This window comes from Oratosquilla oratoria, chromosome 6 (genome assembly GCF_046742065.1).
Source record: "Oratosquilla oratoria isolate Oo_2021 chromosome 6, ASM4674206v1, whole genome shotgun sequence".
Taxonomy (NCBI): Eukaryota; Metazoa; Arthropoda; class Malacostraca; order Stomatopoda; family Squillidae; genus Oratosquilla; species Oratosquilla oratoria.
Window position 1 is genome coordinate 82,150,032 of NC_134782.1, and position 23,059 is coordinate 82,173,090.

The 23,059-nt window shown below is 39.9% G+C and overlaps 1 protein-coding gene across 12 annotated transcripts in view; it reads left to right on the forward strand.

Moving 5' to 3' along the window:
* The window catches only part of LOC143026663 (N6-Methyl-AMP deaminase-like), a 135,689-nt gene that overhangs the window by 49,480 nt on the left and 63,150 nt on the right, over nt 1–23,059 (forward strand). For 10 of the 12 annotated variants that reach the window (XM_076187444.1, XM_076187440.1, XM_076187441.1 and 7 more), the window contains 3 exons: nt 4,748–4,862; nt 5,268–5,399; nt 7,737–7,875. In XM_076187444.1, the coding sequence (XP_076043559.1) occupies nt 4,748–4,862; nt 5,268–5,399; nt 7,737–7,875 (386 nt within the window). Of the gene's footprint in view, nt 1–4,747; nt 4,863–5,267; nt 5,400–7,736; nt 7,876–9,592; nt 9,694–23,059 lie in introns of all 12 variants that reach the window. The other 2 variants (XR_012966526.1, XM_076187443.1) reach the window with 1 other exon arrangement.

Sequence of the window (23,059 nt, forward strand, 5' to 3'; positions counted from 1 at the left end):
TGGGAAAGTGAGGAAAAAGGAGAAGGGGAGGGATTACTGAGGGAAATGGAAGGAAATGAGGAAGGAGAGGACTTGGCCCAGGCAGGCAGACGCCATGTAAACAAAAGAGGTCCCGACCAATTTAGTGACGACGAAATGTCTAACAAAAATGTAAAGATAAGAAACATAGATAAGAACAATTCAATGGAAGGTGAGGATAACAATTTCCAAGGATTTAAAGAGGGGGAGGCAGATACCAACCTCCCCCGACTAGCAAAACTGGAGGAAAGGCTTGAACAAATGACTGAACATTGGGAGGTTAGGTTCGGTAAAATGTCAAACTTGCAGAAAAGGTTGAAAGATTGGAAGAACTAGAGAAGGGGAACAAAAACTTAACTGATGAAATAGAAGAACTAAAAAGACAGTTAAGAGAAGTAAAAGAGGAGAATAAAGAATTAAAAAGGAACAATAAAGACAATAAAGAAACAATAGCAAAAGAGGCACAGGGGTGGAGAAAGATACAGGAAAATAGTAAAGTTGCATTTACTGATATAATTAAACAGCAAATGAAAGAACAAACTGAAGACTCGGTTATCAAGTGATGAGACAGAAGGAGAATATTGTAAGAGACTTAGTAGACAAAAAGAAATGTATAATTATATTAGGAATGGAAGAGAAACATAACCCAGATAGAACCTCAAGAATCAAATAGGAAAATGAAAAAGTAAGCAGTTTACTACAATTAGTTCAGGAAGATGAACCAGAAATAATGAAACAAATCGAAGAGAAGTTCAGGCTCGGAAAGTATAGTACAGATAAGACCAGACCAATTAAGATTAAATTCAGGTCACAAACGACAGCAGAGAATATCTTATCCAAAACAGGGAAACTAGCAACAAGTGAACAATATAAAAAGGTATGGATAAAAAGGGAAATGAATAAAGAGGAAAGAGAGAAAGAAAAGCAGAAAAGACTTGAAGCTAAGAAAAAAACGAGAGCAGAACTGAGTCAGAGAAAGAGAGATTCTATTGGAGAGTAGTGAATATGAAACTAAGGCAGTTCGACATACAAGAGAAAAACAAAAGGGAAACAGAGAACACAATGGAAGTGACAGAAAACTAAGAGTGTCTTACACAAATATAGATGGATTAATAACTGGATTGAATGAGCTGAATGATTATTTGAAAGAAAAAGAACCGGACATAATGGGAATTGTAGAAACAAAATTAAAAGGCCCACTACCACCCAACAGTGTAGGACATGATGCATATAATTATTGGATTAAAAACAGAGAGAAAAAGCAAGGGGGTGGAGTTATGTTCCTGACTAAGAAGGATATAAACATGAAGGGTGTCATATATGGAAAGAATACAATAGAGATGATTATGATAGAAGTGGAAGACAGAGATAAGAAGAGCAGAAAATTTGTGATAAATTATGTGCCTCCGAAAACAGCCTCATGGGAGGAGAGTGAACATAAAAGTATGTTAGAGGACACAAAGATAACATTAAACAAGATAATGGAAGATGGAGGAAGAATAGTTATAATGGGCAACTTTAATGACAGTAAAGGGTGGAGACGGCTCATGGGGAAACGCTCTACTTGAGATGATTACTGACCATACAATGACACAGTGGATACAGGAGAACACTAGGTACAGAAATGAGGAAGAACCATCGAGACTAGACCTAATAATTACATCTGAACCTAGAATAGTGGACAAGATTGAATATAAAACACCAATAAGTAAAAGTGACCACATATTGATTGAACTGGAACTTAATGAAGAAAAATGCATGAAAAGAAATGAACAATATAGAAAAGGAAGAATGATGTATGAAAAAACAAACTTTGATAAAATAAGAGAATTCTTTCAACAAGAAAACTGGGAAGAAATATACAAAGAAGAAACAACAGTGGAAGAGAAATGGAGTATTTTGACAAAAATATACTAAAAAGGAGTGGAAAAGTATGTCCCAAGACAAAAACAAGAAAAAGATGTAAAATGCTGGTACAACAAAAGTTGTAGAGAGTTAAAAGACAAAAGAGACAAAGCTTGGACCAGATGGAAAAAAGACAGAAGTCCTGAAAAATGGAAAATATATACTTGTTATAGAAATGAATATGTACAAACGTACAGAGAGGAAAAGAGAAAATATGAAAAAGATGTCATAGAAAAGTGTAAAGATCAACCAAAACTATTTTACAGATTTGTAAACAACAAATTGAAAAACAAACAAGACTTGGAGAAATTAAGACAAGGAGTTGAATACACAGAGGAAATTGAAATGGCGGAAATTATGAACAAACATTTTAAATCAGTGTTTACAAGGGAGAACATACAACCTGAAGAGATCAAATGGAAAGAGAAAGTCCCTCCCATGAAAGAAATAGAAGTAACAAAGAACAAAATATTGAAACACTTGAGTAATCTTGATGTCAGAAAATCGCATGGACCAGATGAAATAGCAAACTGGATTTTGAAAGAATGCAGGAATGAACTGGCAGACAAAATACATAGCATAATAAATAGTTCCTTGAAAGAAGGAAAAGTTCCAGAAGATTGATAAAAAGCAAATTTAGTACCCATATAAAAAGGAGGAAATAAAGAAGACCCTACCAACTATAGACCAGTCTCTCTAACAAGTACAATAGCAAAAATTTGTAAAAGAATTGTCAAAAGTAGATGGGTAAAATATTTAGAAAAAAACAAGGTGCTAAATCTAAGGCAATTTGGATTCAGACAAGGACGATCATGCGTCACCAATTTAATATGTTTCTATTCAAGGCTAATAGATATAATACAAGAAAGAGATGGATGGGCTGATTGTGCATTTCTAGACCTAAAAAAGCTTTTGACAAAGTACCACATAAGTTGCTTAAGAAATTAGAAACTGAAGGAGGAATACAGGGCAAACTGCTTAATTGGATGGAAGACTTTTTGCAAGAAAGGAAAATGAGAGTAGTGATAAGAGACAAACACTCAAAATGGGATGAAGTAATAAGCGGTGTTCCACAAGGAACAGTTCTGGCCCCAATAATGTTTGCTATATATATTAATGATATGGATGAAGGAATTGAAAGTTATATGAGCTTCTTTGCAGATGATACAAAACTACTGAAAAGAGTGAACACGGAAGAAGACTGTGAATCACTACAGAGTGATCTAAATAAAGCACAGGAATGGAGTAGGAAGTGGGAGATGGAGTTCAATACAAAAAAGTAGTATAATGGAATTTGGAAAAAGCAAAAACAGAATAACAGGATCATATAAATTGGGAGAAGAAGGAATAAAAAAAGTAGAAAATGAGAAGGACCTGGGAGTCATTGTTATGAATAATATGTCACCTGAGAAACATATAAATAAGATTTTTGGAGAAACTTATAATTTAATAAGAACAATCAAAGTTGCATTTACATACCTGGATGAAGAAATGGTGAAGAAAATTCTAATCACCCTGATATGACCAAGATTGGAATATGCAGCAACGATATGGTCACCAAGTACAAAAAAATGTATAAAAAAACTTGAAAGAATACAAAGAGCAATTACAAAATTGGCACCAACACTCTCAAAACTATCATATGAAGAGAGACTAGCAAAACTTGAACTACAGACACTAGAGCAAAGAAGAGAGAGAGGAGATTTGATAGCTATTTACAGAATCATGAAAGGCATAGAAATACTGATAGAGAGAATCTAATAAAATGGGATGATAGAAATACAAGAGGACATGGAACGAAAATAAAAAAAGACAGTTATAGAAGAGATGTGAAAAAGAACAGCTTTCCTCACAGAGTAATAGACAGTTGGAACAAGTTAGATGAGAAAGTGGTGTGTGCAAAAACAATACATGAATTTAAAAATAGTTTAGATAAAATGAGATATGAAGACGGGACACCAGGAGCATAGGTCCCCTTCCCGTAAAATACAACTAGGTAAATACACACACACACACACACACAAGTACAAAAAAATGTATAAAAAGACTTGAAAGAATACAAAGAGCAATTACAAAATTGGCACCAACACTCTCAAAACTATCATATGAAGAGAGACTAGCAAAACTTGAACTACAGACACTAGAGCAAAGAAGAGAGAGAGGAGATTTGATAGCTATTTACAGAATCATGAAAGGCATAGAAATTACTGATAGAGAGAATCTGAAAAAATGGGATGATAGAAATAAAAGAGGACACGGAAAGAAAATAAAAAAAGACAGCTATAGAAGAGATGTGAAAAAGAACAGCTTTCCTCACAGAGTAATAGACAGTTGGAACAAGTTAGATGAGAAAGTGGTGTGTGCAAAAACAATACATGAATTTAAGAATAGTTTAGATAAAATGAGATATGAAGACGGGACACCAGGAGCATAGGTCCCCTTCCCGTAAAATACAACTAGGTAAATACATAGCTCCCCTTCCCATAAGATACAACTAGGTACAACTAGGTAAATACACACACAAAACATACACACACAAACATACACACACACACATTTTGGAAGGAAATTAAGTGAGGAAGAGGAGGCAAATCAAGTAGAGAAGAAAAAGTAAAAGGTGCACATGGAGAGATGATAATCTTGAGGCATAAAAGAGTCTGGGAGAAGGGCTTTGACCACAACTCTTGTAATTGGTCATAAGACAACATGAAAATGAAAATTGGCTGGGAATCTATTATGTTAAACTTTCTTACATTGTTGTGTATGCCCTGATGTATTTTTCTCTTATCTAAATAAAAGAATTTAAAGTGTATACTAATTGCAGTCGAGCAGAAGTGGACTTTAACATCCAAGTTAGACTGCTACTGTCAATAGATCGATCTAGAGGAGTACAGGATGGTGAAGATACTCTACAAATTGCAAAAGAATACCTGACACATGTATGTATGAGCAATTCCTTAAGGAAAACTTTGTGCATTGAAGATGGACTATATTGGTTGCCATTGTTATTATCATGATTGCAAAACTTATTCTCATGTAGTCCAAATTATCCTTATTTGACATTCTGACTATAGAAAGCAAGCCATGACTGTGCAGCCAACCCATGTCTTGTACCCATTGACCAGCAAATGTCTAATTAGAATACTCTGTGACCTTGCTGTGCTGTATAAAAGAATAAATATGATCATGTAAGGCTTTAGCACACTCATTGGATATTTCATTGGCTATGACACAAACTGGGTTATCTACCAGCAGTCATGATTTGCATTGATTGAATGTTGTACTGGTAGAGGAGGAAATAATATGGGTTGCTACAAGGTTACCATAACTTTGTTCTATTTTAGGAAAAGTACAAGGGGATGATTGTAGGGCTTGATGTAAGTGGTAATCCCAAGGCTGGAACACTAAAGGATTATACTAATATCTTGAAGGATGCCAAACTAAATGGACTCAAGCTTGCTGTGCATCTGAGTGAGGTAAATTTTTAAAGTTATTGATTGGAAACAAAATAGGACGAGGGAATCATGTTAGAGGTACAAAGAAAAGAGAAGAGAAGTAAAGCATAAGATAAAGGAGGCAGAGGAGAGCAGATGTGAAATGGGGTAAGATTATGACAGAAAATTTTGAAAGTAATAAAAAGATGTTTTGGAAAGAAATTAAGAGAGGAAGAGGAGGCGAATCAAGTAGAGAAGAAAAAGTAAAAGGTGCAGATGGAGAGATGACAATGGAAGAGAAGGCAGTAAGAGGAGGATGGGCAGAGTATTTTAGGGAAATGCTAAATGTGAAGAAGGATAGGGAGGGAAAGGTAGTTGCAGTGGGAAGTGCTGAGAAAATGTCCGTGATGAGTGAGGAAAATGGAGGGAAATAAGGAAGGATGAAGTGAAAGCAGTTGTTAAGATGATGAGAGCAGGTAAGGCACCTGGTCTGGATGGATGTCATGCAGAATATCTGAAAAAAGGAGGTACAGTGATGGTGTACTGGCTGATGAGGTTATTTAATGTTTGTTTAAGAGAGGGTAGAGTGGTGGAGGACTGGAGGAGTGCCTGTATAGTTCCACTTTACAAGGGAAAAGGGGACAAGCGTGAATGTAGTAGTTTCAGAGGGATTAGCTTGTTAAGCGTAGTTGGGAAGGCTTATGGGGCCTTGATTGAGAGGATTAGGAGAGGAACAGAGGGAGTAATTGGTGAGGAACAGTATGGGTTTAGGACAGGTAGAGGTTGCATAGATCAGATTTTTGTGGTAAGACAGATATATATGAGAAAGCTATAGGAAAAGGTAATGATGTTTTTTTGGCTTTTATGGATCTGGAAAAGGCTTATGACAAGGTGGACAGGAAGGCACTGTGGGAGGTATTGCAGATATATGGGATAGGTGGAAAGCTTCTAGGAGCTGTCAAGAGTTTTTGCAAGAGTAGTAGAGCGTGTGTCAGGATTAGAAATGGAGAGAGTGAGTGGTTTGAGGTAAAGGTGGGACTTCATCAGGGATGTGCTATGTCACCCTGGCTGTTCAATTTATACATGGATGGGGTGGTGTGAGAAGTAAATTCAAGGGTGGTGGGTCAGAGACTGGTGATGGTTAAAGAAAATGGAGAAAAGTGGGAGATATGCCAGTTGTTTGCAGATGACACTGCACTTGTAGCAGGATCAGAGAAAGGATTGAGGAAGAGAGTGATAGAGTTTGGGAGAGTGTGTGAAAGAAGAAAGTTGAAGATAAATGTGGGTAAAAGTAAGGTGATGTAAGGGGTGAAATTGGCAGCAGACTGGAAGTGAGTATTAAGGGAGAGAGACTGGAAGAAGTGGATAGTTTTAGATGCTTGGGTGCAAATGTGGCAGGAAAGGGAGGAGTGAAGGTAGAATGTAGATTGATAGAAGTTAGTAAATGCCTTGGTGGATTAAAAAAGTGTAATGAGAAATAGACATTTGGGAATGGATACTAAGAGGAGGCTGTATGAAGGAGTGATTGTACTAACAGCACTGTATAGGGCAGAAACATGGAACATAAGAGAGGAAGAGAGAGGGAGTTTGAATGTATTTGAGAAGTATGATGGGGGTTACAAGGCTAGATAGAGTGAGAAATGAGGTGAGGAGGAGAACGGGGGTGGAAAGGGAATTGGGAGATAGGGTGTATGAAAGAGTATTAGCATGGTTTGAACACATGGAAAGAATGAGTGAAGAAAGACTAGTAAAAGAGGTATGGAAGGCAGATGTGGGAGGAGTGAATATGAGGGGGCAACCTAGGATGAGATGGATGGATGGATGGAGTAAAAGGGGCTTTGGGGAAAAGGGGAATGTCAGTTAAGGAAGGATGGGAGAGGACAGAAGATGGGTGAATGGAGAATGGTTGTGATCCATGAGGTGGAATGGGTGGGGGATGGGGGGTGAGGGAGTATGTGTGAGAAAAATTTGACACAGCCTGAAGGGATTTCTCCACGTCTTCTCCTTTTCTGGATGAGGGAATGGAGAGGCGGGGGGGGGGTTGTCAATTTAATGAAGCGGCCTTGCTGTGGATGTGCTGTCTTGCGACACTGCGTCTGACCCAGGGCAATGGACAAGATGCAGGGATGACCCATCATCCAGGAGGTACCAAGATAAGAGGGAGGGAAGAGGGTGGAGGGGAGTGGAGTGTGATAGGGATGGAATGGGTGGGAGTGGTTTTTATGCCTTTGTTTTTTGGCTACCTCCCTTGTAAGGGGGGAAAAAGCCTTTGGTATACAGTATGTATGTATTAATTGGAAACATGACATGTTGCAATGTTACTTTTCATATTCAAATATATCACATGTTTTAATATAGATTGGATCATCTCTACAACAGATACCAAATGATGAGGAGAGTCAACACATTCTTGATCTTGGCCTTGTGGATCGCATTGGTCATGGTACTTATATTCATTCCAAGGGCAATGGCTTCACAACACTTCATGAAGCTGTTAAGCTTCATCAAATTCCAATAGGTAAGGCAGGTGTACTAAAGATGTATAAAGCATGTTTATTTATTTTTTTCTCTCATATTTGAAATGGGATACACGGATATATAAATACATGAAATTGTGATGACACAAAAAGCATTTGAAGCTTATTTCCAATGTGATCCTCTTCTACTATTTTCATTTTTCTATTGAATCATTTATATGATAGCATTTGCCTCAAATGATAAAAATAATAGTTGCCTTGAGTGTCACTGACTGGAAACTTGTATCTTATGTGAGAAAATAAGAATGAAGGAGACTGCAAGAGACCATGAGGCTTACACTAGGTAGTTCCATGTCCATTACCACCTGTCCTCCTCATCCATAAAGTTATGTTTCTTAAAACAACCGATAGTTTCAGTGCTCACTACATGGTTACAAAGACTATCCCATTCATTGACCACACTATTAGTAAACCAGTTCTTGCCTATTTCCTTCTTAAATCTAAATTTGTCCAATTTAAATCCATTACTGCAAGTCCTACCTTGTCTTAATATGATGACCTTATTTGCATCACTCTTGTTAAAGCCTTTAATCCACTTGAACACGTAAGATCACCCACCCTGCACTCTGTGTCTTTCCAGAGAGTGTAAGTGAAGGTGCCTAAGCCTCTCCTCGTAAGATAGATTTCTGAATACATGTTTCATTTTGGTCATTCGCCTCTGTACTGATTCTAGTGAATTAATATCCATTCTATTGGACTGAGACCAGAACTGTGCTGCATAGTCAAGGATGGGTCTAACTAACACCAGATAGAGTTTGATAATTACCTCTGCACTTCTATTCATAACCATCTTAGCAATGAAACCTAATGCTCATTTAACTCTATTCCTGGCACTAATGTACTGTTTCCTGGGTTTAAAGCCAGGACTCTCTAGAAGTCTCGCACTGTTGAGATCTTCCTGCAGAATTTATCTTCTGACCTATTTAGGCATCAATTTTAGTGTCGTCCAGAAACTTACTAACATCACTATTAATCCCATTGTCCAAGTTGGAAAAAGTACAATGGTGAGCCACAAAGCTGATTCCAAATACTAAAAATTTATCATATGAAAATTGACTAAAACATATTAATCCATTTTCCCTAAAAAATCATAGACTCAGAGGTGACTTGATACAGGTCTTAAGATTCTAAAGGGGATTGACATCAAAAGTGACAAAATTTTTACACTGAATGAGAATACAAGAAAAAATGGTCTCAAACTGTCAGGAAAGATTTAATTTGGAAGTGGGTAGAAACAACTTTGCCAACTGTGTAGTTAATGAATGGAATAAACTTCCTGCAGAAACAGTACAATGTAGTTCAGTCTGAAACTTTAAGATTCGTTTAGATAAACACCCAAGCAAGATGCTGTAATGCCTGCCATTTATTTTATATCATTTGTTATTATTTGTCTGTTAAAGAAACCTTCCTCTCCACTACACATTTACCTATCTCTTCACTTACTAGTATAGCCACCCCTTCTCTCCCTTGCCCTCTCTTCACTCCTGAGAACCTCCCAACTACACTCCCAAACTCACACTCACCCTTCCTTTTCAACTTAGTTTCACTCAAAGCCAACACATCTGTCTTCCCACAAACATACTACCTATCTCTTCTCTCTTACTCTCATCTGTACCACATCCACACACATTAAAAGACCCAAACCATAGGGTGCTGGTTGGAAAACTACTTGACCCTCTTATGCCACTTTTGTTTTAGGAATATCCTCTGTGGGACTAATGGGAGAAGGATGCCTGGTCCCAATCCCCGTCCCATTAATGTGGATGAAGGTCAAACTGGGAAAGGAGATGTGGATTTTTGTAAGTGCAAATGGGCCTGGTAGTGAGAAGAGTGTAGAAGAAAGGGAGCCTTTTTGGATAGATTTAAATGAGTGCATAGAGGGATTAGGGAGGAACATCAATGTAGTGGTATTGGGAGACCTTAATGCTAGAGTAGGAAATGAACCAATTGACAGAGTGGTTGGGAAATGTGGAGTTCCAGGAAAGAATTGTAGTGGAGAGTGGATGGTGATGTGTCTAGAGTTTATGGTAGCAAATACAGTGTTTCGGAAGAAAGTCAAGCATAAGTACACATGGGAGAGGGTGGTGGATGGAAGGGTAGTAGATAGAGCATTAATGGACTATGTAGTGGTAGATAGGAGTATAATAGGAAGAGTTATGGATGTACATGTTCTAAGGGGAGAGAGTGGAGGAATATCAGATAATTTTTTGGTGGAAGGCAAGTTGAGAGTGGAGGATAGATGGAGAAAGAGGAAAAGGACAAAAGGTAGAGAGGTGCTTAGAGTGAACTCTTTAAATGAGAAGGAAAAAGAGGTGTACAAGAAGCTGAGAGAGGAGTGGGAGGGAGTGAAGGATATAGAGTAGAACTAGGAGTGGAGGAGGAATGGGAATAGTTCAAGGAGAGAGTCACAAAGTGTGCAAAGATGATGTGTGTAACAAGAAGGATGGGAGGAAATAGAAGGAAGGGTAGTGAATGGTGAGATGAGGAAACAAAGAAGGTTGTAGAAGAGAAGAAGTGAGCTTTCACAGATTGGTTACAAAATAGGACGAGGGAGTCATATGAGAGGTATCAAGAAAAGAGAAGAGAAGTAAAGCACAAGGTAAAGGAGGTAAAGAGGAGAGCATATGTGAAGTGGGGTAAGAGTATGACAGAAAATATTGAAAGTAATAAAAAGATGTTTTGGAAAGAAATTAAGAGAGGAAGAGGAGGCAAATCAAGTAGAGAAGAAAAGGTAGAAGATGCAGATGGTGAGATGATAATGGAAGAGAAGGCAGTAAGAGGAAGATGGGCAGAGTATTTTAGAGAGATGCTAAATGTGAAGGAAGATAGGGAGGTAAAGATAATTGCAGTGGGAAGTGCTAAGAAAATGACAGTGATGAGTGAGGAAACTGAAGGGAAACAAGGAAGGATGAAGTGAAGGCAGTTGTTAAGATGATGAGAGCAAGTAAGGCACTTGGTCTGGATAGATGCCATGCAGAATGTCTAAAGAAAGGAGTGGAGAGAGGGTAGAGTGCTGGAGGACTGGAGGAGTGCCTGTATAATCCCACTCTACAAGGGAAAGGGTGACAAGTGTGAGTGTAGTAGTTTCAGAGGGATTAGCTTGTTAAATGTTGTTGGGAAGGCTAATGGGAGGATATTGATTGAGAGGATTAGGACAGGAACACGGGGAGTAATTGGGGAGGAACATTGTGGATTTAGGACAAGTAGATGTTGCATGGATCAGATCTTTGTGGTAAGACAGATATGTGAAAAAGCTAAAGGAAAAGGTAAGGATGTGTTTTGGGCTTTTATGGATCTGGAAAAGGCTTATGACAGGATAGACAGGAAAGCACTGTTTGAGGTTTTGCAGATATACGAGATAGGAGGAAAGCTTTTAGGAGCTGTCAAGAGTTTTTACGAGAGTAGTAGAGCATGTGTCAGGATTAGAAATGGAGAGAGTGAGTGGTTCGAGGTAAAGGTGGGACTTCATCAGGGATGTGTTATGTCACCCTGGCTGTTCAACTTATACATGGATGGGGTAGTGCAAGAGGTAAATGAAAGGGTGGTGGGTCAGGGATTGGAGATGGTTAAGAAAATGAAGAAAAGTGGGAGGTGAGCCAGCTGTTGTTCGTGGACGACACTGTGCTTGTAGCAGGATCGGAGGAGGGATTGAGGAAGTTGGTGACAGAGTTTGGGAGAGTGTGTGAAAGAAGAAAGTTGAAGATAAATGTAGGTAAAAGCAAGGTGAAAGTGGCAGCAGACTGGAAGTGAGCATTAAGGGAGAGAGACTGGAGGAAGTGGATAGTTTTAGATACTTGGGTGCAAATGTGGCAAGAAAGGGAGGAGTGGAGGTGTAGGTAGAATGTAGATTGAGAGAAGTGAGTAAATGCCTTGGTGGATTAAAATGTGTAATGAGAAATAGATATTTGGGAATGGATGCTAAGAGGAGATTCTATAGAGTGATTGTGCCAACAGCACTATATGGGGTAGAAACATGGAACATAAGAGAGGAAGAGAGAGGGAGTTTGAATATGTTTGAGATGAGGTATCTGAGAAATATGATGGGGGTTACTTGGCTGGATATGGTGAGAAATGAGGAGGTGAGGAGGAGAACGGGGGTGGTTAGGGAGTTGGGAGATAGGGTGGATGAAAGAGTATTGGGATAGTTTGGACACATGGCAAGAATGAGTGAAGAAAGACTAGTAAAAGAAGTATGGAAGGCAGATGTGGAGGGAGTAAACATGAGGGGGTGACCTAGGATGAGATGGATGGATGAGGTGAAAGGGGCTTTGGGGAAGAGGGGAATGTCTGTTGAGGAAGGACGGGAGAGGACAGGGGTGAATGGAGAATGGTTGTATATGGATGATGATGTGATGTATGAGGTGGAATGGGTGGGGTGATGTAGAATGTGTGAGAAAAATATGACGCAGCCCAAAGGGATTTCTCCCCTTCTCCTTTTCTGCGTGAGGGGATGGAGAGGGGGGTCATCAATTTAACCTCTTCAGTACGGGGCTTAAATCTCGCGGGCAGCAGCCGCTGCCAGCTGTACGACGTGTCGTAATAATACTCGCATCATAAAATATAGTCACCGCTTATATCGATCGTTCTCTCTTTCACCCACTACAATAAATATAATCAAGACGCCAATATGGCAGCCTCGTGTATCCACTTGCTCCTCATGCCGCCTATGTATGCGGCACCGTATGGAAGGAGTTAATGAAGCAGGCTTGCTGTGGATGTGCTGTCTTGTGACACTGCTTCTGACCCAGGGCTGTGGACAAGATACAGAGATGACCCGTCATCCAAGAGGTGCCAAGATAAGAGGGAGGGGAGTGGAGTGTATTAAGGATGGAATGGGTGGGAATAGTTTTTATGCCTTTGTTTTTTGGCTACCTCTCTTGTAAGTGGGAAAAAGCCTTTGGTATATGTATGCATGTATTTGTCTGTTTATTATTATTTGCTTGATTTTCATTTATTATCATTTATTTGTAAATTTATCATTTACTATTTTCCTGTTTTATTATATTTAAGTATACTTATGCATTTATTTATTTTATTATTATTTATTTTAGACATTCTGCATGGCATCCATCCAGACCAGGTGCCTTACCTGCTTTCATCATCTTAACAACTGCCTTCACTTCATCCTTCCTTATTTCTCCTCCATTTTCCTCATTCATCATGGTCATTTTCTTAGCTTTTCCCACTGCAGCTATCTTTCCCTCTCTATCCTCCTTCACATTTAGCAACTCCCTAAAATATTCTGCCCATCTTCCCCTTACTGCCTTCTCTTCCATTATCATCTCTCCATCTGCACCTTTTACCTTTTCTTCTCTACTTGATTTGCCTCCTCTTCCTCTCTTAATTTCTTTCCAAAACATCTTTTTATTACTTTCAAAATTTTCTGTCATACTCTTACCCCATTTCACATCTGCTCTCCTCTTTGCCTCCTTTACCTTGTGCTTTACTTTTCTTTTCTTTGTACCTCTCATATGACTCCCTCATCCTATTTTGTAACCAATCTGTGAAAGCTCGCTTCTTCTCTTCTACAACCTTCTTTGTTTCCTCATCCCACCACTCACTACCCTTCCTTCTATTTCCTCCTATCCTTCTTGTTCCACACACCCACACACATCTTTGCACACTTTGTGACTCCCTCCTTGAACCATCCCCATTCCTCCTCCACACCTAGCTCTACTCTATCCTTCACTTCCTCCCACTCCTCCTTCAGCTTCTTCTTGTACTCCTTCTCCTTTTCTTCTTCATTTAAAGAGTTCACTCTAAGCACCTCCCTACCTTTTGTCCCTTTCCTCTTCCTCCATCTATCCTCCACTCTCATCTTACCTTCCACCAAAAAATGATCTGATATTCCCCCACCATCTCCCCTTACCACATGTACATCCTTAACTCTTCCTATCATAACCCTAATTACCACTACATAGTCCATTAATGCTCTATCTACCACCCTTCCCTCCACCACCCTCCCCCATGTGTACTTATGCTTGACTTTCTTCCAAAACACTGTATTTGCTATCATCAACTCTCTTTCTAGACACATTTCCACCATCAACTCTCCACTACGATTCTTTCCTGGAACTCCACATTTCCCAACCACTCCATCAATTGGATCATTTCCTACCCTAGGATTAAGGTCTCCCAGTACTATTACATTGATATTTCTCCCTAAATCCTCTATGCACTCATTTAAGTCTATCCAAAAAGCCTCCCTTCCTTCTACGCTCTTCTCACTGCCAGGCCCATATGCACTTACAAAAACCCACATCTCCTTTCCCAGTTTCACCTTCATCCACATTATCCTTGAGGAAACCTCCTTCCACTCCACTACACGTTTACCTATCTCTTCACTTAGTAGTATAGCCACCCCTTCCCTCCCTCGCCCTCTCTTCACTCCTGATAACCTCCCACTTACACTCCCAAACTTACACTCGCCCTTCTCATTCAGCTTAGTTTCACTCAAAGCCAACACATCCATCTTTCTTCTCACAAACATACTACCTATCTCTTCCCTTTTACTCTCATCTGTACCACATCCACGCACGTTAAAAGACCCAAACCTTAGGGTGCTGATCAGAAAACTCCCAGACCCTCTTATGCCTTTACTTTTTCTTTTCGGAATGTTCCCTGTGGGGCTACAAGGAGAAGGATGCCTAGTCCCAATCCCCATCCCTTTCTTCTCGCCTCTTACGATCCAATTGGTGGTAGTATTCTTTTCCCCCACCACAGGGAAGGTAGGCGAAAAAGGAAATGAATATTCAGAGAAATTGTACAGGACAGTAACAAGGGGTTGGGGGACAGCATAACGGAGGGACAGTCATAGTATAAAAGTGTCATCATTTCTCTATGAACAGAGTTTTTCTCTATCACAGCCAAAATGATGTGTGCCTCTGGTCCATAGGGGTGCCCCATATAGACCCTAAAGTATCAACTGCATGCCACTTTGCCACAATAACATGCAGCCAATACCCCAGACGGGTTATTTAATGTTTGCTGGAGAGAGGGTAGAGTGCCGGAGGACTGGAGGAGTGCCTGTATAATTCCACTTTACAAGGGAAAAGGGGACAAGTGTGAATGTAGTAGTTTCAGAGGGATTAGCTTGTTAAGTGTAGTTGGGAAGGCTTATGGGAGGATCTTGATTGAGAGGATTAAGAGAGGAACAGAGGGAGTAATTGGTGAGGAACAGTGTGGATTTAGGACGGGTAGAGGTTGTGTAGATCAGATCTTTGTGGTAAGACAGATATGTGAGAAAGCTATAGGAAAGGGGAAGGATGTGTTTTGGGCCTTTATGGACCTGGAAAAGGCTTACGACAGGGTAGACAAAAAGGCACTGTGGGAGGTTTTGCGGATATACGGAATAGGAGGAAAGCTTCTACGAGCTGTCAAGAGTTTTTATGAGAGTAGTAGAGCTTGTGTCAGGATTAGAAATGGAGAGAGTGAGTGGTTCGAGGTAAAGGTGGGACTTCGTCAAGGATGCATTATGTCGCCCTGGCTGTTCAACTTATACATGGATGGGGTGGTGCGAGAGGTAAATGCAAGGGTAGTGGGTCAGGGATTGGAGATGGTTAAAGAAAATGGAGAAAAGTGGGAGGTGAGCCAGCTGTTATTTGCTGACGACACTGCGCTTGCGGCAGGATCAGAGGAAGGAATGAGGAAGTTGGTGACAGAGTTTGGGAGAGTGTGTGATAGAAGAAAGCTGAAGATAAATGTGGGTAAAAGTAAGGTGATGAGATGTACAAGGGGTGAAAGTGGCAGTAGACTGGAAGTGAGCATTAAGGGAGAGCAACTGGAGGAAGTGGATAGTTTTAGATACTTGGGTGCAAATGTGGCAGGAAGAGGTGGAGTGAAGGTGGAGGTAGAATGTAGGTTGAGAGAAGCGAGTAAATGCGTTGGTGGATTGAAAAGTGTAATGAGGAATAGACATTTGGGAATGGATGCTAAGAGGAGACTGTATGAAGGAGTGATTGTGCCAACAGCACTGTATGGGGCAGAAACATGGAACATAAGAGAGGAAGAGAGAAGGAGTTTGAATGTGTTTGAGATGAGGTGTCTGAGAAGTATGATGGGGGTTACTAGGCTAGATAGAGTGAGAAATGAGGTGAGGAGGAGAACAGGGGTGGAAAGGGGGTTGGGAGATAGGGTTGATGAAAGTATTAGGATGGTTTGGACTCATGGAAAGAATGAGTGAATAAAGACTAGTAAAAGAGGTATGGAAGGCAGATGTGGAGGGAGTGAACATGAGGGGACGTCCTAGGATGAGGTGGATGGATGGGGTGAAGGGGGCTTTGGGGAAGAGGGGAATGTCTGTTGAGGAAGGACGGAAGAGGACAGAAGACAGGGGTGAATGGAGAATGGTTGTATATGGATGATGTGATGCATGAGGTGGAATGGGCAGGGGGATGGGGGGTGAGGTAGTATGTGTGAGCAAATTTTGACACGGCCCAAAGGGTTCTCCCCGTCTTCTCCTTTATGCATTGGGGGACGGAGAGGGGGGGGGGGTCGCCAATTTAATGAAGCGGCTTTGCTGTGGATGTGCTGTGTCTTGCGACACTGCTTCTGACCCAGGGCAGTGGACAGGGTGCAGGGATGACCCGTCATCCAGGAGGTGCTAAGATGACAGGGAGGGTGGAGGGGTGTGGAGTGTATTCAGGGATGGAATGGGTGTGAATGATTTTATGCCTTCTCCTTTTTGGCTACATCCCTTGTAAAGGGGAAAAAGCCCTGGTATATGTATGTATGTATTATTATTTATGCTATTACTGATTTTTATTTGTTTATTCATTATTATAATTTTTTTCACATCCAACCTAGTTATGGACTAAAAGGTCTCCTGTCGGCATGCTCCTCCTTTGTAATCCTTTATGATGAACAATAAGGGATCCAAAACCGATTCTTGTTAAACTCCACTAGAAACACTCCCCCATTTGGATTTTACGCTGTTTATGGTGACCCGCTGTTTTCTTTCACTGATCCAAATTCTTATTCAATCAAATACTGTTCCTCCTATGCCTTGGGGTTTGACTTTATTTAGTAGTCTCTAGTGGGACATCTGGTTGAACACCTTGTAAAAAGATAGAGTAGTCACATATGACTTTCCCTTGGAGAACCCATGTTGTGAGTCATGAATCAAATCATGTCTCAATGCGATCTCTGATTCTGTTAGCTGTTATTGATTCAAGCATTTTACCTATAACTGATTAGTCTGTAGTTGCATATAGATGATTTATAGTCCTTTTCGAAAACAGGAGCAACATTTGTCTGTCTTCAAGCAATAGGCACAAAACCAGTGTCTACAGACTTATTAAATATTGCCATTAACTAGTCACAAATTTCAAATTTACACTCTTTAAGCACTCTTGGAAAAATTTCATCCTGACCTGAGGATTTTGTAGCTTTAAGTATTTACCTAGTCGCATTATACGGGAAGAGAAAATATGCTCGTGGTGACCTGTTTTTGTATCTCGCAAGATCAAGTTTGTTCTTAAATTCTTGTATTGTGTTTGCACACACTATTTTTTCATCCAATTTGTTCCATATATCTATCACTGTGTGGGAAGCTGTACTTTTTCAAGTCTCTTCTGTAGTTATCCTTTTTGAGTTTCATTACATGGCCTCTTGTTTTTCCTCTGTTCCATTTTAATAGATCCTCTCTATCAAGGCATTCTTTACCTTTCATAATTCTATAGATGGTTAGTAGGTCCACTCGTTCTCTTCTTTGTTCCAGGGTTGGCAGTTCCAGTTCGGCCAGTCTTTGTTCATATGTCAGGTTTGAAAGTGTTCGGGCCATCTTTGTCGTTGCTCTTTGTATTTTTTCTAATTTTCTTATATTCTTTTTTGTACTGGGTGACCATATCCAGTTATTTAAAGGCCACCTTAATTGATCTCAGCAAATTGTATGTTTTCCCGACTTTTATTTATATGTTTATCTGGTGACATGTCTTTGGTGATGATTACTCCTAGGTCCCTTTCAGAATTTACTTTATTTCTTTTCCATCAAGTTTATACTGTCCTGATATTCTCTTCTTGCTTTTTCCAAATTCAATTATATTGCACTTCTTGATGTTGAATTCTACCTCCCATCTCTTGCTCCACTCTGAGACTTTGTTCAGATCACTCTGTAATGAGTCACAGTCTATTTCGAAGTTTATTCTCTTTAATAATTTTGCGTCATCCGCAAAGCAGTTCATGTAACTTTCAATACCTTCGTCCATATCATTTACATATATAGCAAACGTATTGGAGCTAGTACTGACCCCTGTGGGACGCCACTACTCATTTCTTCCCATTTTGAATATTTGTCTCAGAGCACCACTCTCATTTTTCTTCCATGTAGGAAGTCCTTCATCCAATTCAATAGTTTTCCATGTATGCCTCCTATTATTTCCAGTTTATATAGTAATTTTCTGTATGGTATCTTATCAGATGCCTTTTGTAAGTCCAGGAAGGCACAGTCTGCCCAGCCATCCCTTTCTTGCAATATATCTATCAATCTTGAATAGAAACAAGTTTGAATTAGTGGTACATGATCTTCCTTATCTGAATCCAAATTGCCTTGGGTTCATTATATTATTCTCCTCCAGATATTTTGTTCATCTATCTTTGATGATTCTCTCACAAATTTTAACTGTTGTACTTGTTAGGGACACTGGTCTATAATTTGTTGGGTCTTCCTTATTTACGTCTTTATATATGGGCACTATATTGGCATTTTTCCAGTCTCCAGGTAGTGTTCTTCTTTGAGTGAGCATTCAATTATTTTGTACATTTTTCCTGTTAGTTCATCTATACATTCCTTCAGTATTCAGTTTGCAACTGTGTCCGGGCCATGTGACTTGTTAACATCAAGCGTTAATATTTGATTCCTTATTTCATTCTGAGTAATATGTAATTTATTCAATGGAGGAAATCTTACATCAGTTCTTTGATCACAGTTTTGTAGATTTTTTTCTCTTTCATGAATACAGATTTGAAATGTTTGTTCATAAAATCTTCTGTGTATTCTCTGTTACCTTGATGTAATTTAGATATTTCCTGTTTATTCTTTAGCTTGCCGTTTACATATCTATAAAATAATTTGGGTTGCTCTTTACATTTGTCTATTATGTCCTTTTCATAATTTCTCTTTTCTTCTCTACATATTTTTACATATTCTTTTCTTAGTTTGGTGTATATTTTCCATTTCTCATTACTTTTTTTTTTTCTTTTTCCATCTTTTCCAGGCTTTATCTCTTCTGTATTTTGCCTCACAGCACTTTTTTATTATACCAGGATTTTATATATACCCTTTCCTGTTTTTGTCTACTGTAGGTACATACTTATCCACTCCTTCATTATAGATTTCCTTCCAAATTGTCCATTTCCCTTCCACCTTTGTTTCTTCATTATTAAGTTTTTTCCAATTTGCTTTTTGAAAGAATTGTCCAAGTTTCTCAAAATCTGTTTTGTACATTAGTCTTCCTTTTCTGTGTTTTTCGTTAATTTCTATATTTGTTTCTTCATTTAATTCTAGCTCTATTGATATGTGATCACATTTTCGAATTGTTGTCTTGTATTTGATATTATCCACAATTTTGGGTTCTGATGTGAATATCAAATCCAATCTTGATGGTTCATTGTTATTTCTATATCTGGTATTTTCCTTGACCCATTGCATCAATGTGTAATCAATGGTCATTTCCAGTAATATGTTTCCCCAGTGATCTTCACCTTTCACAGTCATTTCTTCCCAACATATTTCTTTCAAGTTAAAATCACCCATAATTACCAGATTACCTTCTTTCTTTAGTATTTCATTTAGTGTTTTTCTTGTGTCTTCCAGCATTTTGGATTGTTCACTTTCATTCCATGTGTGAGTTTTAGGTGGGACATAAATCACTCCATACTTTCTATTTTTCATATCTCTATCCTCAACTCTTATCATAATCAACTCCACCTTGTTCTCTCCTTCTGTGATTTTTGTCACATGGCCTTTCTTGGTCAGCAACATCACTCCACCCTGCTTTGTTTCTCTATTTCTGTACCAACAATTATATAATCCTTGGCCAATACTATTTCGTGGTACATACATATACCAAGGCTTTTTCACCCTTACAAGGGAGGTAGCCAAAAAGAAAAATGCATAAAAATCAATCCCACCCATTTCATTCCTAAATACACTCCATTCCCCTCCACCTTCTACCTTCCCTCTTATCTTGGCACCTCCTGGATGACAGGTCATCCCTGCATCTTGTCTACTGCCCTGGGTCAGAGGCAGTGTCGCAAGACAGCACATCCACCCATTCCACCTCATGCATCACATTATCCATATACAAACATTCTCCATTCACCCCTATCTTCTGTCCTTTCCTGTCCTTCCTCAACAGACATTCCCCTCTTCCCCAAAGCCCCTTTCACTCCCATCCATCTCATCCTAGGTCGGCACCTCATGTTCACTCCCACATCTACCTCCCATACCTCTTTTACTAGTCTTTCTTCACTCATTCTTTCCATGTGTCCAAACCATCCCAATATTCTTTCATCCACCCTATCTCCGAACTCCCTTACCCCTGTTCTCCTCCTCTCCTCATTTCTCACTCTATCCAGCCTATTAACCCCCATCATACTTCTCAGACACCTCATCTCAAACACATTCAAACTCCTTCTCTCTTCCTCTCATATGTTCCATGTTTCTGCCCCATACAGTGCTGTTGGCACAATCACTCCTTCATACAGTCTCCTCTTAGCATCCATTCCCAAAAGTCTATTCCTCATTACACTTTTTAATCCACCAAGGCATTTACTCACTTCTCTCAATCTACATTCTACCTCCACTCCACCCATTCCTGCCACATTTGCACCCAAGTATCTAAAACTATCCACTTCATCCAGTCACTCTCCCTTAATGCTCACTTCCAGTCTGGTGTCACTTTCACCCCTTGTACATCACATCTCTTTACATTTATCTTCAACTTTCATCTTTCACACACTCTCCCAAACTGTCACCAACTTCCTCAATCCCTCCTCTGATCCTGCTACAAATGCAGTGTCCTCTGCAAACAACAGCTGGCTCACCTTCCACTTTTCTCCATTTTCTATCTCCAATCCCTGACCCACCACCCTTGCATTTACCTCTCGCACCACCCCATCCATGTATAAGTTGAACAGCCAGGGTGACATAACACATCCCTGATGAAGTCCCACCTTTACCTCAAACCACTCACTCTCTATTTCTAATCCTGACACATGCTCTACTACTTTAGTAAAAACTCTTGACAGCTCCTTGAAGCTTTCCTCCTATCCCTTATATCTGCCAAACCTCCCACAGTGCCTTCCTGTCTACCCTGTCATAAGTCTTTTCCAGATCCATAAAAGCCCAAAAAACATCCTTACCTTTTCCTATAGCCTTCTCACATATCTGTCTTGCTACAAAAATCTGTTCTATGCAACCTCTACCTGCCCAAAATCCACACTGCTCTGCACCAATTACTCCCTCTGTTCCCCTCCTAGTCCTCTCAATCAAGACCCTCCTATAAGCCTTTCTACATACATACATACATATATATACCAAGGCTTTTTCCCCCTTACAAGGGAGGTAGCCAAAAAGGAAAAGGCATAAAATCATTTCCACCAATTCCATCCCTGAATACACTCCACACCCCTCCACCCTCCCTCTTATCTTAGCATCCCCTTTGGTGGGGGAAAAGAATACTGCCACCAAGTATTTCCACTTGGATTGTAAGAGGCGAGAAGAAAGGGACGGGAGTGGGACTAGGCATCCTTCTCCTTGTAGCCCCACAGGGGACATTCCTAAACGAAAAAGTAAAAGTAAAGGCATAAGCCTTCCTAACTACACTTAACAAGCCAATCCCTCTGAAACTACTACACTCACACTTCTCCGCTTTTCCCTTGTAAAGTGGAACTATACAGGCATTCCTCCAGCACTCTACTCTCTCTTCAGCAAACCTTAAATAACCTCGCCAGCCAATCCACCATCACTTACCTCCTCTCTTAGACATTGTGCCTGGCATCCATCCAGACCAGGTGCCTTACCTGCTCTCATTCTTTTAATTTTGTCTCCACAGTCCCCATTATATCTGTTTTTTCTTGTTCCAGATAGTCATTCAATTCATCTATTCCTGATATCAATTCATCTATGTTGGTATATGTTATCTTTAATTTTTTACATTTTTTCCTTTTCTTTCTCCTGCATTTCCTATTCCCTTATGTACCATTTCCTCAGTCTCAAGTCCATTACTCTCCAAAAGAATTCCTTCCTTTCGTTTTCTGTTCTTTTTTCGTTCTTTTCCTTAGCTTCCTCTTTAAGTGTTTTTTTCCTTTTCTTTTTCCTCATCACTCAGTTCCTTTTTAATCCATAGATTTTTGTAGTTTTAACTTTTTGCTAGTTTTCCTATGTTTGTCGATATTTCTTCTGCTATTCTCTGTGAACTAAGTTTTACTTTGTGAGCTCTATTGGTTTACTTTGAGAGCTCTTTGGAATATTTGCCCATCCTATTCTATTACCTTTTCAAGTCCATGGCCCTCCTGTATTTCATTTAGTATTTCTGTCACTATATTCTTCTCCTCTTTTTCTCTTTGGAACCTTATTACATACATATACCAAGGCTTTTTCCCCCTTACAAGGGAGGTAGCCAAAAAGGGAAAGGCATAAAATCATTTCCACCCATTCCATCCCTGAATACACTCCACACCCCTCCACCCTCCCTCTTATCTGAGCACCTCCTGGATGACGGGTCATCCCTGCACCTTGTCCACTGCCCTGGGTCAGAAGCAGTGTCGCAAGACACAGCACATTCACAGCAAGGCCGCTTCATTGAATCGGCGACCCCCCCCTCTCCGTCCCCCCATTGCATAAAAGGAGAGGACGGGGGAGAAATCCCTTCGGGCTGCGTCAAATTTTGCTCACACATACTACCTCACCCCCCATTCCCCTGCCCATTCCACATCATGCAATCACATCATCCATATACAACCATTCTCCATTCACCCCTGTCTTCTGTCCTCTTCCGTCCTTCCTCAACAGACATTCCCCTCTTCCCCAAAGCCCCCTTCACCCCATCCATTCACCTCATCCTAGGACGTCCCCTCATGTTCACTCCCTCCACATCTGCCTTCCATACCTCTTTTACTAGTCTTTCTTAACTCGTTCTTTCCATGTGTCCAAACCATCCTAAT